This window comes from Cupressus sempervirens, chromosome 1 (assembly GCF_028749045.1).
Source record: "Cupressus sempervirens isolate cs-2001-9-10 chromosome 1, ASM2874904v1, whole genome shotgun sequence".
NCBI classification, from domain to species: domain Eukaryota; kingdom Viridiplantae; phylum Streptophyta; class Pinopsida; order Cupressales; family Cupressaceae; genus Cupressus; species Cupressus sempervirens.
Window position 1 is genome coordinate 751,633,449 of NC_143118.1, and position 15,179 is coordinate 751,648,627.

Here is a 15,179-nt window from a genome sequence, read left to right on the forward strand (position 1 = left end):
GGGAGAGGGTGCTTCGCAGGTGGACTATCAAGGAGTACCTAGTTAAGTGGAGGAACCTACCAATTGAGGATGCGACATGGGAGGCAAAGGAGATTATTCAGCATCCCGAGTTGAGATTGCTTGGGGACAAGCAATTTCAAGAGGGGCGAACTGTAATGTCCCCCACTTAGCCAGTTTGGAGGTATGTTGTCGTTAGCCCATTCTTGTATGGTCCCAAGGACTAACCAGGACTTCAAAAGGGATCCTGCAGTTATTTGGCCTAGTCAAATTTAATTACAGGCCAAACGGAGTTCGTTTGTTGGGTTGTCAGGAAGACTTACTATTTTTAGTAAGCCAATAGGGGGATGCGGTGCCTTCAATTTTCAGTAACAGGATGAGATGCGTTTTGTTGGGCTCTTTCTAATGAGCTATTATATGTGGGATTTCAAGTTTATTTGGTATATTATTTTAATGTTTGAAGTTACAACGGTAAAGTGACTATTTAAATTAAATATTATAATGTTTCATAAAGTCACTTTATAAAAATCAAGAGTCCCTCTTTTGAGCACATACATGGACTTTGTAAAAAGAAAAAAGAAGTAATATTAAAAGTCCTGTATTATACCACATTGGCAAGACGGAAGCGTGGAGCAAGTGAGGAAGGGATTAAAAGGAAGAAGATAGCTCTCATTTATTCATGCTTGAAAATATCAAAGAAATTGGGAAATTTGCTGGAGATTATTTCTCAATAGTTTGGAGGACGAAATCCCTTCAAGCTAGAAATCTTGACGCCATTGAAAGATATGGTCTTGAGATTCAACATGGTAGCAATCTGAAAAAAGCAGATACGAAAAAGCAGCCCGAAAAAAGCGGAACCGAAAAAGCAGGCGGAAAAAGCAATCCGTAAACACAGTTCAAAAAGCGAAACCGAAAAAGTAGGCTGAAAAAGCGGGTACGAAAAAGCAAGCCGAAAAAGCAGTTCGAAAAAAGCAAAGCAGAAGGGGCAGCATAGAAGGAAATTATTTCAGCCATCTACAACCAGGTTCTTTTGTTAGTATTGTTGTTAGGGTGTTATAAGCTTTCAGCTGTAAGTGTGCATTATACCAGCATTATCATTTTGTAATCCATGTAAATGCCAAAGTCTTAGCCATATTTCATGAGCGTTGTAATTTTCATTGCAATTAAGAAGATAATAGTTGCTGATGTCATTTAAGCAATTTAATATCATTATTTATCAGCTAGTTAGTTTGCATACCAACTGTTTGTAAAAATGGCAATTGGCTGTAGGTGTTCATTTCTCATGCTTAGATCATATATATGCACTGAATATTGTCAAAATTAGTAGCACACTCATGTTAGGTCACTTGTGTAGTCCATTGTAGTCTTCTAGCACAAGATTTTCATTGATGCAAATTGTAAAAAGGTCATTTGAAGCTAGCTGAAATACTATATCAGTCATATGTCCCTTGCATGTGAATTGTTTGATGAAATTCTTTGAGCTTTCATCAGCATTTTTTAGGGCAGATTTGAGGAGGGTTATTACAAACACACATGCCAAGCAATATGATGACTAAATCCAAGACATAAACAATGCATAAACTACAGGTCCTAGTCAGACATCTCAATGGGCTACTATGTAGAGGCTGACATCATCTAGAGTCGCTTGGCATCGACAAGCCCAAGCTCGGATCGTGCAGATTCAGCATCGCTCAACGGAATGGCTCGGCACAAGCATTCTATTATCTTTAGTTTTATTACCACCCAATATTTTCTTTAGTTATCACTTAATTAAAAACTCCCTCTACCATACCTGTGGCGTCATGATCGCCAAGTTGCGAGATAGGAGCCCCCTCCATATGCTACCCTACCCTACCCATGCTCATCCAACGATGAGTGCCCGTAGGCATGCAAACTCCCAACACAACCCTAAAGATCACAACTTCTAGAAAGTCCATGGAAGGGTGGGCCCTGTAAGTCACCCAACAGATGTACACGTGTGTGGCGTACCACCATCTCGAACATCATAACACAAGGACTAGATGAGAACACAAAGCAGAAAGTCAATCACCGAAAACATATTAGGGATGATGGATGCTACACGCATCCCAATGCAAAACCAAAATGCAATAAAAGTCTGACTGACATCCAAACAAATTGTCCAAGCCCGCGACCAATCTCATGCCAAGAAAACTCGAGAAAACAAGATGGCACGCAAAACGAGGTAAAACCCCAAATTTTGAAAAAATTCCAAAATTAAAACTCGTTTGGTCTTTGGGTGCAAAATCTCCAAAAATCCAAAAATAAATGAAATTGGACACCATATGCAAAAATGGCTAGCATAACGGCTCAAAACCCCAAAACCCCATTTCAAAAACAAGGAAAATGTTCATACTCGACCAATCGAGTAGAATCGGCATATAGAAACAGAGGGGAACACTAGTTCTCAACCCCTAACATACTGCTACAAGAAACGGAAACTGAAACGAAGTAAAAACAATAAAACGAGAAGGCCCTACCTAACAACAAAAGGGGCCAAAATTGAAACCCGCAGAATAAAATAAATCACACGCTAAATCTGCCGGAAATCATGGCAAAGCACAATCTACCCAAGTCGAATCCAACGAGACCAACCTCGTGAAGATCCCATGCTCATAGCTCCCAGAACGAACAGAAAACCAATCCTTGAGGATTTCCAAATTAACTCTCAAATTTCTATTTCTAAAATGTGACAAGTGAATAATGAATTCAGTTTTCCAATGCTTATTCATTTTTTGAGTGAATAGTCGATTAGGGCAATTAGCCAACTATAGCAACTAGACTCTGAATCAACCCAAACAAAAATAGGTTATTCTTCGTAACGGAAATTCACCTAAGGCAAAGCTTCCAGAAATTAAATCCGAAAAGATTAAAAACTCGAAAACCCAAAAACACAGAAAATCACTAACACTTTCGCGACAGAGCGAATCTCTCAATGCACAGACACGCTCACAGGTCTAATCACATAATGCAAATGAGTTCGGATTTACTACTCACCGAAAGGTTTTAATTTAAAACAAAATAAGGATACGTCGACCATACAAGGACGACACTGGTAAAATATGAATGGTTGAATCACTAACTCCATGTGCCACTGCCAAGGATATAATTCTTGCACACTAAAATACACGATCAAGTGTAATTGCATATAATATAATAGCCAAAGCAATTAATACATTTAAATACCTAGTTAATCTATTTACATCACTCACATTCATAGAAAGCGTAAAGATACATGAAGTAAATCACCATAGCATAAAATCCATCACATAACATAATCAACAAATATGTCCAATAAACCATATAACCAGATATCATCATAGATCTATTGTCATCTCAAAATAGCATCAACGTGCAAATATGATAAACTGAATTGTATAGAAGTAAAGCATCTATGGTACCGAATCAAAGTATAACATCCGACCCTCAGGTCATCATAAGGTACAAAGTAAGAGTATCAAGTATCTCTCGAACAAAATAAACAAGGTGCAGACTGCAAACACGAGAGGCACTACACCCACGAAGAAGGGAGAAATTAAAATGCATGTATACAGAAACCCAACACCAAAAAACACCAGAAAATTTCACGCAGGTCACGAAAGGTATTAGAGAAGGAGCCATGGAGCCACACAGGAGCAAAAATGGTGGTCGCAACAGACAGAAAGCTCATCGTGGGAGGTCACGCGGAAGCTCATCGCGGATATCTCTTTAAGTTATTATTTATAACAATATAAACATTATTATAATAATGCAACTCAATGAAGAAATAAATAAGAGCTCATGTAATTATTAACCTGATCAACTGCAAGTGACGACCAACTGTCAAGCCATCCATTGCGCTGCTAAAAGTAGCAATTGCCCATAATAGACTTACTAAAAATAGTAAGTAATCAACTAAGACCCACAAAACACCCTATCGATTCACGAGGTTCGCTATGATGAACTAACTCAATCAACTGCATACACTGGCCAAAAACGGGGACATTACACTATCAGATACAGTAATATGATTATGTGAGTTTTGAAATATTTGACTCTATATTAATGTGACATTACTATTATTATTTACTTTAGTCTTTCATTTTTATAGTATTACTATTTTGTATTTAGTATTAGGCTCTTTAAACTATTAAAAAAAATTGTCGTCTCCAAGTACCCTCGTCTCCTATTTTTGAAAAAATTATTGTACCAACACCACCGAAGACCTTCATGCCTCCCCGTCTCCCGATGACCTTGGAAATATCATTGAAAGGGAGTCTAGCACATCCTACACAGATAAACTTGGAAGTCAAGAGGTTGATGCATGTACTCGGAGCTTCGTAAGGGAGACACATTAGCATAAATGTCTGGTGTAGCCAAACTTTGGGGTAAATCCACAATTTAGTACATTCACTCAAATTACCATGAATCAAGGTATCCTTATGTGACAAAGGGGTAATGCTTCAGTTGACTTTTGAGGATCTTGGTCATATTGATTCAAAGGGAGTGGATCATGTCAAGATGGTTTCTCTAGTAATCAAGAAATTGTTGCAGTCAAAGGACTGTGATTCATGAGATGAAGTTTCATCTATGTAGATTGAAAGGCCTTATGTGAATTCCCAAACCATAAATGGATACTTCGAATAATATTCATTCGGATGACATTATCATTGAAGTTGTGACAACCAAAATTTTCTCCAAGCCAATTTGCACATTATTACATTATTTGAAGACAAGCTTTGAGTTATGGATTAAAGCCCTTACTAAGAGAGAGCATCAACATAAATGATTACCTAAGATGTACTTTAATGCAATCCTTCTTTGCGAGAGAGAAGTTTGACCCTGTGGGAATATTCAGGGTGGATCCACCCTCTCATATGGTTCGTGGTGGATGTCATGTGATTTGTGACATGATCTTGTGAAAACTTTTTGAGAGGTGATGATCCTTCAATGAAGTTTACTAGTGGTTACTATTGTAAGGTGACGATCTTAACAATAGTTTAACCTGCTATAATGATGGATGTCATATGGATGATGTCTATGGAGATTGTGATAGTGCATACCTGTTATGTAATTTTTGAAGTTACATTACTACGATATGGCATGGTGTATACTATGAGATGTAGTATTGCAGACATCATGTGCAGATATTTTCCTTGGTAGGCATCATGAGACTTGATGCTAGTGCACATACCAAAGAAAATATAAGTATTGTGAATATCTTATGGATGATATTCTTATATACACCATACTTTGATGATAATGTAAAGTAGCATCTAAATAAAGGATCTATGTTGTTAACCTTCATCACACCATTTTTCTAGAATGTTATATTGAGATGATATTTCCCTCTCATTACTCATAAAATGCAGTGTGTTGACCTTACAAACAATCCTCCCTAGCTAAGAGGGAGTGATAATGTTGTTGCTTCAGTCGGATTGATTTGATCAAGAGATAAACTGTGTTTAATCAGTCTCTGTCATTACTAATTAATCATTTTTATCTATCTAATAATTATTAATCGTGTGAGTTTCATTACAAAAGTGATTATTATGCAGATCGCTTATGTATTGAAACAGCACTTACAAACTTAGTTGTAGATTCGTGACAAGAATCCGATTCGGATCCGTGGATTCGAGGATTTTTTATTTTCCCGGTTATGATTCGTGGAGGATTCATGCCTATATATATATATATATATATATATATATATGTATATATATATATATATACATATACATATATATACATATACATATATATATATATACATATATACATATATATATATATATACATATATATATATATATATATATATATATATATATATATATATATATATACACTAAAAAATAAGAGAAATATACATAATTCTAAAACTAAATCATTTCATAGTATGCATCTATGAATCTAGTATACTTGATCAATGACATTGATAATTAATCTATTTTCATGATTATAAAGAAAATCAACACATTCATGATTATAGATAGTAAATGAACTTGCATTGTGATTTAGAGGGTCGTTTTTAGGGTTTAGGGTCTTTAGAAGAAAAAGAAAAATTAAAAAATGAGGCTGGGCCCACTTTTTTGCAAATTTTTTTGGACCCTGCCACGGATTCATGCGGATCCGCGCGTGGATCCTTGAGGATCCGGGCAGGATCCATAATCCTGCCTGTGGATCCGTAAGGATCCGCGCTCAAGGATCCATACGCGGATCCGGATCCAAATCGGACCCGAATCCAGATCCGAAGGTAAATGCACGAATCCGATAACTAGGCTTACAAATTAACATGATTATTACAAATCGGTGTTATCAATGATAGGGTATGTCCCACGTATGGACATGTCCCTACATGGCCCTAGCCACATAGAGACGTGTCTACATGGGACATGCCCCTACTAATACTCATAAATAATCAATTGGTTGCTAAACTTGAATACACAGAATAACCTGCAGTGCTATTCAAGTTGTAGTGATCACACATCATACATAATTCAATCAGTATTATACCAATATTGCAGAGATCTGATTTATATATAAACAGTTCCTTAACAATGAGGATATCACTAGAGTAATATGCTTTGTAAGAAGGACCAACTTGAGGGCAAAGATCCATTAGATACATCCTTTATGGTTTATTTTCATTGTGTGTAGACATAGCCAAAATTGTTAGTCTTGTCTCAAAAGCAGGAAAATTGAAATCTCAGATCTACAAAGATTAGAGTATGGACATGGAAAATGTATTACTTTGCAATAACCCCTCAGATTTGATTGAGAATTGACCTGCACCCCTATTGATGTGACTAAATTGTCTGAATTTCAAAAAATAAATGAGAGAGTTTTAGCACTGTTAAAATCATCTTGTTCCTTACAAGTCATCATTCGCAAAGAGATTTAAATATAAAGTTTGGAAAATGCTTAAGGACTTACAAAATAAACAGCCTACATATAAGTAAACTGATCTAAACACTGAACTAGATGATAATGAAGATATTTCAAAATAGTAAATACTCTAGGGTGAAAATTTAAAGCAAGAATACAGTACTACAAGGGGTAAAATTGATAATGAATGTTGATTTCTATTGTTCTGAATGGACTTACTGCCAATGACACAAACTTATTGGAATAGTTACAACTCAATGGTAAACTTAATTGCTCTGTCAATATGAGCATCAATTTGCAAAGAATGGAAGTGTTCCCACAAAGAAGCATTTCGCACTCCTCCAAACATAAACAGATTCATCCTTCTTGGCATCCTGATTAGACAAGTGATACTTCTTCATATGTCAAATCTCATAATCTCACAAAACTAAGGAAAACAGTGCAATGTTATGATAGCGGTTGTTTAGGAAACTATGATACTGAATGCCATTTTAGAAAGAAGCCCTCTAGAAATAACCAAAAAATAGAGACACATCATATGTTGTTGAGCGTCATAAAGATTCCTCTGATTTAAAGACATCATGACCAGAAGCATCTTACTTAATTAGGCTTTTGGTCAGGACATAGAAAGTCCATTTCAAGTTCACGTCTGGTTCATTTCATCAACAAAGATGATCATAAGTTAATAGTTTTCACTTTGATTTCTTGATATCATCAATCATGAGCAGACTAGTTATGTAGTGGCATTTATGCCACGTAGACTTCTAACCTCACAAATGATGTGGGGAAAACTGCTTTGGTTTTGATAGACCTTTAGATGATCGTACAGACAGAGGATTTTAAAAACTGAATGTGATTACGAAGTGGTAAGTGCCATTTCACTCATCTAAGGTGTGTCATGCGCAAGGTACAAAATTGCTAGGAAGATAATGATCAATGTGATTGAGTATTCCCACATTGATGCTCATATTGCAATGCAATACAGATGATCGGTGATCTGGGTGGTACATCTTCATGTAAGGCAAGAGATTGCACGGTTTGCAGTTGGAGCAGGGCATAGGAGGTCAGGCTGCAGTTGCAACAGACATTTCAATACAGATTGATCATTAGTGAATGCCTAGGGGAACGACTGGCAAGTTCGGCAGGTGTTGCTGGATAAAATGCTGCTTCTCATGTCCCCATTTTAAGATGGAATTTTAGTAATAACTAAATAAGATAATATTAATAAATAAATAATGATGATAATATCATATATTACAAAAAATGGAATAACATATAAGTTTAGTGTTGCTAAAAGGAAACCGGCGCTCCCGAGTTGTTTGAAATTTCATGTCATTAGAGCTGGGGTTTTTGGTTTGGGGGAGGAATCTCGGGTGAGATTTGCCCTCTCTTCATGCGACTATCCTGCTTTGGTTCTCGGCGATGGAGACAACTTGATAGACAAACTCAAGCACAGTGACTTTAAGGGCTTTTAGAAAGGTGAACCCTCTATAAAATGCTCCTTATATAACGGGGGTGATGTTATTGTTTCACTTTGGCCTACTGCATAGGGCTTGAACCGTGATAAACGGTTGGCAAGAAGTTCTTGCTGCAATGAAGGGGAGAAATCTCCCGCAGAAGCACTCATGACAAGGATCCCCATGATTTGGATGGGCTAGGGCATAGTAAGTCTTGGAAGGGAGATGACATTGGGGCCTCTAATCTTGCAAAGCACATAAACTTGAATGGAATAGGTTATCGACAACATGCAGATTGGAGATTCAAGGGCTATGGTTCAAAAGTCGCGGTAAAAGTGAGGGCAGCGAGAAATGGATTGGGTGGGTTGGACGATGGGGTTGGTGGGGTTATTTTGGAAGATCGAAAGGGAGGCGAGCCCTATGGTAAGCTTAATTCGAGTGAAGGGTCTCCAAGGGAAATGTTTAGACCTTTCTCTGAAGCTATATCTATAGACCTCAAGGGAGATATTGAAGCTGAAGCTATCCAGAATGCTGAAGTATTTTCAAATCTGGATCTGATGGTTGCTTCTAGGGTCATTGGTCGAGTCTGAAAAACCTAAACAATCGGATTGCAATGCATTGGGAACCAATATTAGATGTGTATGTTCAAATCTATCCTACAACTAGAGCTTTCTTTATTGTTGTTTTTGAAGAACTCTAGACTAGAAATAAGATTTTATGTGATTACTTTTGGAACTGGGAGGATAAGTTTCCCCTCATGCTAAAACCTTGGCATTCGTCTTTCAATCCTTTTTGTAAAGCTTTTGATAGGGTTTCTATTTAGGTGAGACTTCCAAGTTTCCCCCTTCACTTCTATTTTAAATCATGCTTAGAGGTTGTAGGCAACACAATAGGGAGTTTCTTAATGGTAGATGAAGGATCCTCAAATCTTATGCACTCAACTTATGCCCGAATCTTGATTGAAATGAACATTTTTGGAGATCTCCCTTAAAAGATTAAGATTAATACTTCTAAGGGTTGTTGGGTCCAACCCTTAGACTATGAAGGTTACCATTCCACTACAGGAAATGTTTCCAAACGGGACACATGGCAGCCCAATGTGCTAAACCAAGCACAAACAAGGAAGCTTCCTGGTGGAAGGATGTTTCTACCTCACTGTATATAGTGAAAAAGAGGAAGGATAGTGAAAGTTATGCTCAGGTTGTGCATGGTGACGGAGTGCAACTCTCTTCTGAGGCATCAAAGCTTGATTCACAACCCCCTCGGGAAAATGCCATTAGTGTAGTGATTGATCAAATGAAGGCTTTCAAAAATGGTGTGGGCACTCCCATGGGACAAGAGAAAAGACCTATAAGATCTCCAAAGAAGAAGAAAAATGAAATGATTATTAATCGTGCACAGGGAAGGACTATGAATCAACGGATACAGAGGGAACCGTGGAGGCATGTCAACAAATGGCTTCAAAGGTGCAAGAGGGTTGGGAAGTTGTGAAGAGAAAAAGTGGGGTTGGGGGGGGGGGGAATTGCAAAAAGCTCTTGAATAACTTTGTAATCACATACAAAATGCAATGCTAGGTGATAGACTTGTTTTTTTATGTTCTTACTGGTGTTTGTTGGCTATGGTTTGTTTTGAGCTCCTTTATATGTTGTGGTTGTTTCTGCTCTACAGGGAGATGGTTTCCCTCTTATATCCATCCCTAGTTCGGGTTAGGCTATATCCCTATTTATCAATAAAATTCATCCCTATTACCAATCCAAAAAAAATCATATATTACAACTACTATTAATATATATAAAAAAAAAGAAATAGTAAGAAAATATTATTATACTATATAAAAAATAAATAATAATATAATCTATTTTCAATAATATAAGATCTAAAAATAAATAAAATTAAATAATAATAAAATCACAATAAATGAGTAAATAAATAAAGTTGAATGCAAGAGAATATTGTAGAAAGTAAATAAATTGTAGAAAGTAAATAAATTATATAATATAAAATAATAGAAGTTAACTAAATCCAATGAAAAGTCATGAGGTACGTAATAAAGAGATGTAACTCCTTCAAAATAAGATATAAAAGAGAGTAGAGTTCATTTCAAAAAGATGGGAGGAAAAGATAGGAGTAAAAGAAGGAATAATGGAAGAGGAAAGTAATGTGAGGAAAATAAGAAAGTGACTTTCTCAAAAGGTATCAATGATACTGAAACAATGTAACTCTTCGAAAGAGTCATAATTATAAACAGTTGTGACTCTTCCAAAAAATTGTAATTATAAAGTATTGTGACTATTTGAAAGGATTATGATTATGATTATGAAAGGGTGTGACTTTTCAAAAGGATTATAACTATTAAGGGTTGTGACCTTTCACATGGATTGTAATTATGAAAGTGTGTGACTCTTCGGATGGATTATGATTATAAAGGAGAATATAAATACAATGAGATTTCTTCAAAACGAGGAGGATATAAATAATCTTATATGATTCTAAGATATATTATATCTATATGATATACATATTTATATATATGAATATTTATCATATATCAATAAGTATAATTATTGTAGTATTAATATCATTTACAATAGCAAAATCAGAAATATATATCTACATTTCACTCCTACTACTAGTTGGCTAAGAAGGGAAGACCGAAGTATCTCCAAAGAGGGGCTTGTGTAAATTTCAAGCAATGGATCTTTGTCCCAAGATAAGGAAGGGGTCAGCATTCCGTAGGCCTTTGTGATGCGAACTTTGACCTGTAAACTTTGAGGGAATCCATTGATATTGGTATCTAGGCAACTTGGTTAACACCCACTACTTCCGTCATGAGTAGGAATTTTAACAAGGTTGGAGATAAAAGTTAAAGATAACTTTAGAAGTATGGTGTTACCAAGGAGGGGCTTGTGTATATCCAAGCTAATGGGCCATATCCCAATAGAGGGCAGGAGTTAGTGATTTGTAAGCCTTCAAGATGTGGACTTGTAAACTTTGAGGTAGTCCACTGCTGGTGTCTACACAACTTGGATAACACCTATACCATCCATCCATAAACCAAAAAATAATATGATTGTGTAATTGGAATTATTATTATGGACATTCTTAAGACATAAATAGTATGATTGATTAAATGCATGTCAATCATAACCGACCCAAAAAGGGGGTCATCACACTACTTCAGATAATCTTTTGGTCCCCTTTGGATCAAGGGGTGTTTGGTGGGTCAAGCCATACAGTACTTTGTTTCATTTACTTTGAATAGAATAATATACAACGCAAGCATCTCCTCATGAGACACTCTTTAGTATGTTAAATTGTTAGTGCTTTGTTAGAAATGTTAGACGGTAGTTGAGTCCTGTGCAAAGAGGTTTTACTTATATGCATTGATATGAACCATTTTTTAAATGGAGAATAATTATATTTGATGTACACTATTTGTCAGTCCCGCGGTTATGCCTATTACAGAGACTGCAAGGAATTAATGAAGGGCAAAGGTGACCCTCTTCCATGGTGAGGAATCTATGAGAATGATCTATTACATTATTAAAGACAGGATTGTCAATTTATAACTTGATCAATGCATATGATACGTATTGCAAATTAGGTTGGGAATATTAGCATTCAAGAGAGTTATTCTTGCTTTTAACATCAGTATATGTGTTCAGTTTTTTGCAAGATAATTTCCTAGAATCTTCTTTTCTACCAAAATAAAAAATGAAAGGTTAATGGAGTTGAAAACCAAGAACCCTAGCAGATATGGACATGTATAAACTTTTATACAAATATTTATTGATGTCCAAGCATCAAACATTTATTCCTTTGTTTGTGGTCAATTTCATAAACAAATGAAAAATAGAAAAAGAATGCTACCTTCTATAGCATGTTTCAAGTTGCACACCAAGTGTAGGCATAACCACAACGGACTCTGCACAAAAGATCTCATTACATGAAAATTTATTCAAGATATCTGCAGAACAGCAGATGCTTCTGCTAAATGTATCACTATGCAATGGTAAAAAAGTCAGACTATTAAAATATGTTAAAAATAAGCTTGTTGTGCCAACACATACTGAAAAAAAAACTTGAGCTTTAGCACATATCAGCAAACATCATAAAACATTAAATTAGGTACACATTTATATTTAAAAAAGAAGTTACACTATTTTAAAAGCAGCAATTGAGTCAACCCCGTTGCCATGTTTTAGTAAGTCTACATAGAATTTGGTTTGTTGTTATAATGCTGATTATCCAAGGTCAAATGTTACATATACTGCATACACTTCAGATGACCTACCTAATCATAGTGATATCTCCTAATCCAGATGGCTATATGATATTTATTGTTTATCAGATACTTGATTAGGATTGTGGTGGTACTCTACTGTTATAATACATAAAATTCATGACGTAAATGTAATTTTTGCTTTAACACCATATCATTTTGTCTGCTAATGTGTATTTTATTATATTTTGAGCTTTACTATTCATAGCAAAGCCCTCCATAGCAATGTTCCATTATTCTTTCTGAGCCCCTCATCTTTTTTTATTATCTATTGACCATTCAATATTCGTGCCAATGAGTGATACCCTTCTTTTTGTCTTGACTATTCAATATCCATGCCCAAGAAGTGATCCACGGAAAGAAGATTGGAAATGTATTAGATGGACTGGGGACCATTTTTGTATGGTGACTACGGATAGCTAAATGTTTGAAGTCTGTAACAGACCTGCTGACTTTATAGTGCATGTTTGTAAAAATGAATTGTTGAACAGTGATTAACCTTAGAAATCTGAATTAAGATCTGTTATCGAAGTAGGGCATTGTTTTAGGCCCAAAGCAAGCAGACAACAGATGTATGACAAAGTAGACAGCATGAAGAGTAATGAAATTCAAAAATAAGGTAATAGGTATGAGAATGAGAATGAGAAAAAGTTGATCTCGATGTGAGAGATCAATTTATTGCATTGTTGTAATAGAAAGTGTGCTTGTTTGGTGCATGAAATGGCCAGAGACAATGGCAAAGAGGTGGTTATATACAGACCCTAATCGACTCGGATCACAATAACGAGTATCATTATAAATTTAGAACAATGCAATTGAAAGCCTGAAATATTGTCCACTAAATCAGGCCAAGAGGCGGGGATAGAAAATCTAAAGAACAACAAATACAGATAATTGTGAGCAGCTGGAATGTCCCCTTTTTGGCTATGAGGGAATGCTGGGACAATTACTTTGATATGTTCTTCTCACTATGTCAACTGAATATAAATTAAGCAAGCAATAGAAGATAAATTAATAATAAATGTGATATCTGATATATTCAATAGAGATATATGCAATGGTGACAGTTACATGGCAATTGTAATGTGCTATGCAATTGGATATATACTATGTGAAAGATTAATTCTATCACTTGCAGTGCTAAATCGATTAAGAAATCTCTGATTTACAATTGACATATGCAATCGATATTTATAGCTTGTAGCAGTGATGTGATATCTGATCTACCAATAATTATGCATTTGTGAATCACTTGGAAGTGATTTGAGCTGTATCTGGTCATTGATTTATGCTTGCACTTTAATGGATGTTATCTTTGATAAACAATCTGAAATGCGTAATCCATTACATGCCATCTTTTGATACCTGGTGTTCACACTTGCACCAGTGAAGGACAATTAGGATATTGCTCTAACAGAGCATATCTAATAGGAATAGTAAATGAGAAATAATATGTACTCCATGCCATCCTAGAGTGCATTCGAAATCCATATATTATTGCATGCCAAGTGACAAGTCATAGGATAGAGATGTGTCCCATCATCAGTACAATCAATGTTTGTTGGTCTTAACTAATGCATCATTAGTCAGTTAATAACAATAAATATGCATATTTTCACAGCAAGGAACGCAAATATGAAATGCATGATACAGATGTATACATGATGGCAATGAATGCAAATGTGGTATAGTGCAAGCATGAAGAAATGTTGTATGATAATAAATGGCTGCAAATACAAAACATGGCTGTATAATGCCGATAGGAAATATGAGATATTAATATATGCAAATATGATTTATGGTGTATGAATGCAAACATGAAACATTGCTACATGATGCAAACATGAAAGATGGTTACATGATGATGGGTGGACTCAGCCGATCAGCATGCCACCGGTCCATCATGAAGTCTGCATGGGTGGTACCATTTAAGAGTGATTGTAGTAAAGATCACTATTAAATTGTAACATAACAGTGCTAGATGCATGAAATATGATGTCATAGTGATTGTCTAAGTGCATCAATCACCAAATAATCAGGAACCTTAGTATGGTTCATTTAATTTATATATGTATTACAAAACTTATCTACAAGAGACAAGGTCTACTGCTCGCCATCAAATTTGTATGGTACTTATGCAGCATGTAGATGTTTTGAAGTTGCGGATATTATAGTCTCCCCTCCTTCAAAATGCTAGCCCACAAACATTTGACTCAGTTCTCCTGCTGGAAAGCTTTTGTAATTAAGGCATTGTCTAGGCCCACCATCCTTTTTTTTGAAGACTTCCACTGGCAGAAAAAGGGGAATATATCTTTTCTGACCCAATGTTTCAATATCCTTAGTATGCTTTCCTTGAGTCTTTGGAGAGGAGTGGATGCTACTGTGATTATGAAGGTTTTAAGGAATTGAAGGAAACTGCCTTCTGTTTCCTGAATCACTTCCTGCTGGTTGTGCTTGTTTGGAGTATCACTGTTTAGCAATCTGTGTAAGGTGTATATCTGGCCTTCTATATCAAAGTCAAAGGTTAAGTTCTAGAAGTTTTGTTTAAAACTACAAAT

At 35.8% G+C, this 15,179-nt stretch overlaps 1 protein-coding gene across 13 annotated transcripts in view; it reads right to left on the reverse strand.

Annotated features, from left to right (window-relative positions):
* LOC149580075 (phosphatidylinositolglycan-like protein) overlaps positions 1-15,179 on the reverse strand; it is a 111,848-nt gene that overhangs the window by 46,938 nt on the left and 49,731 nt on the right. For all 13 annotated transcript variants that reach the window (XM_089789036.1, XM_089788991.1, XM_089789028.1 and 10 more), the window contains one exon: positions 12,210-12,264. In XM_089789036.1, coding sequence (XP_089645162.1) covers positions 12,210-12,264 — 55 coding nt within the window. The remainder of the gene's footprint in view (positions 1-12,209; positions 12,265-15,179) is intronic.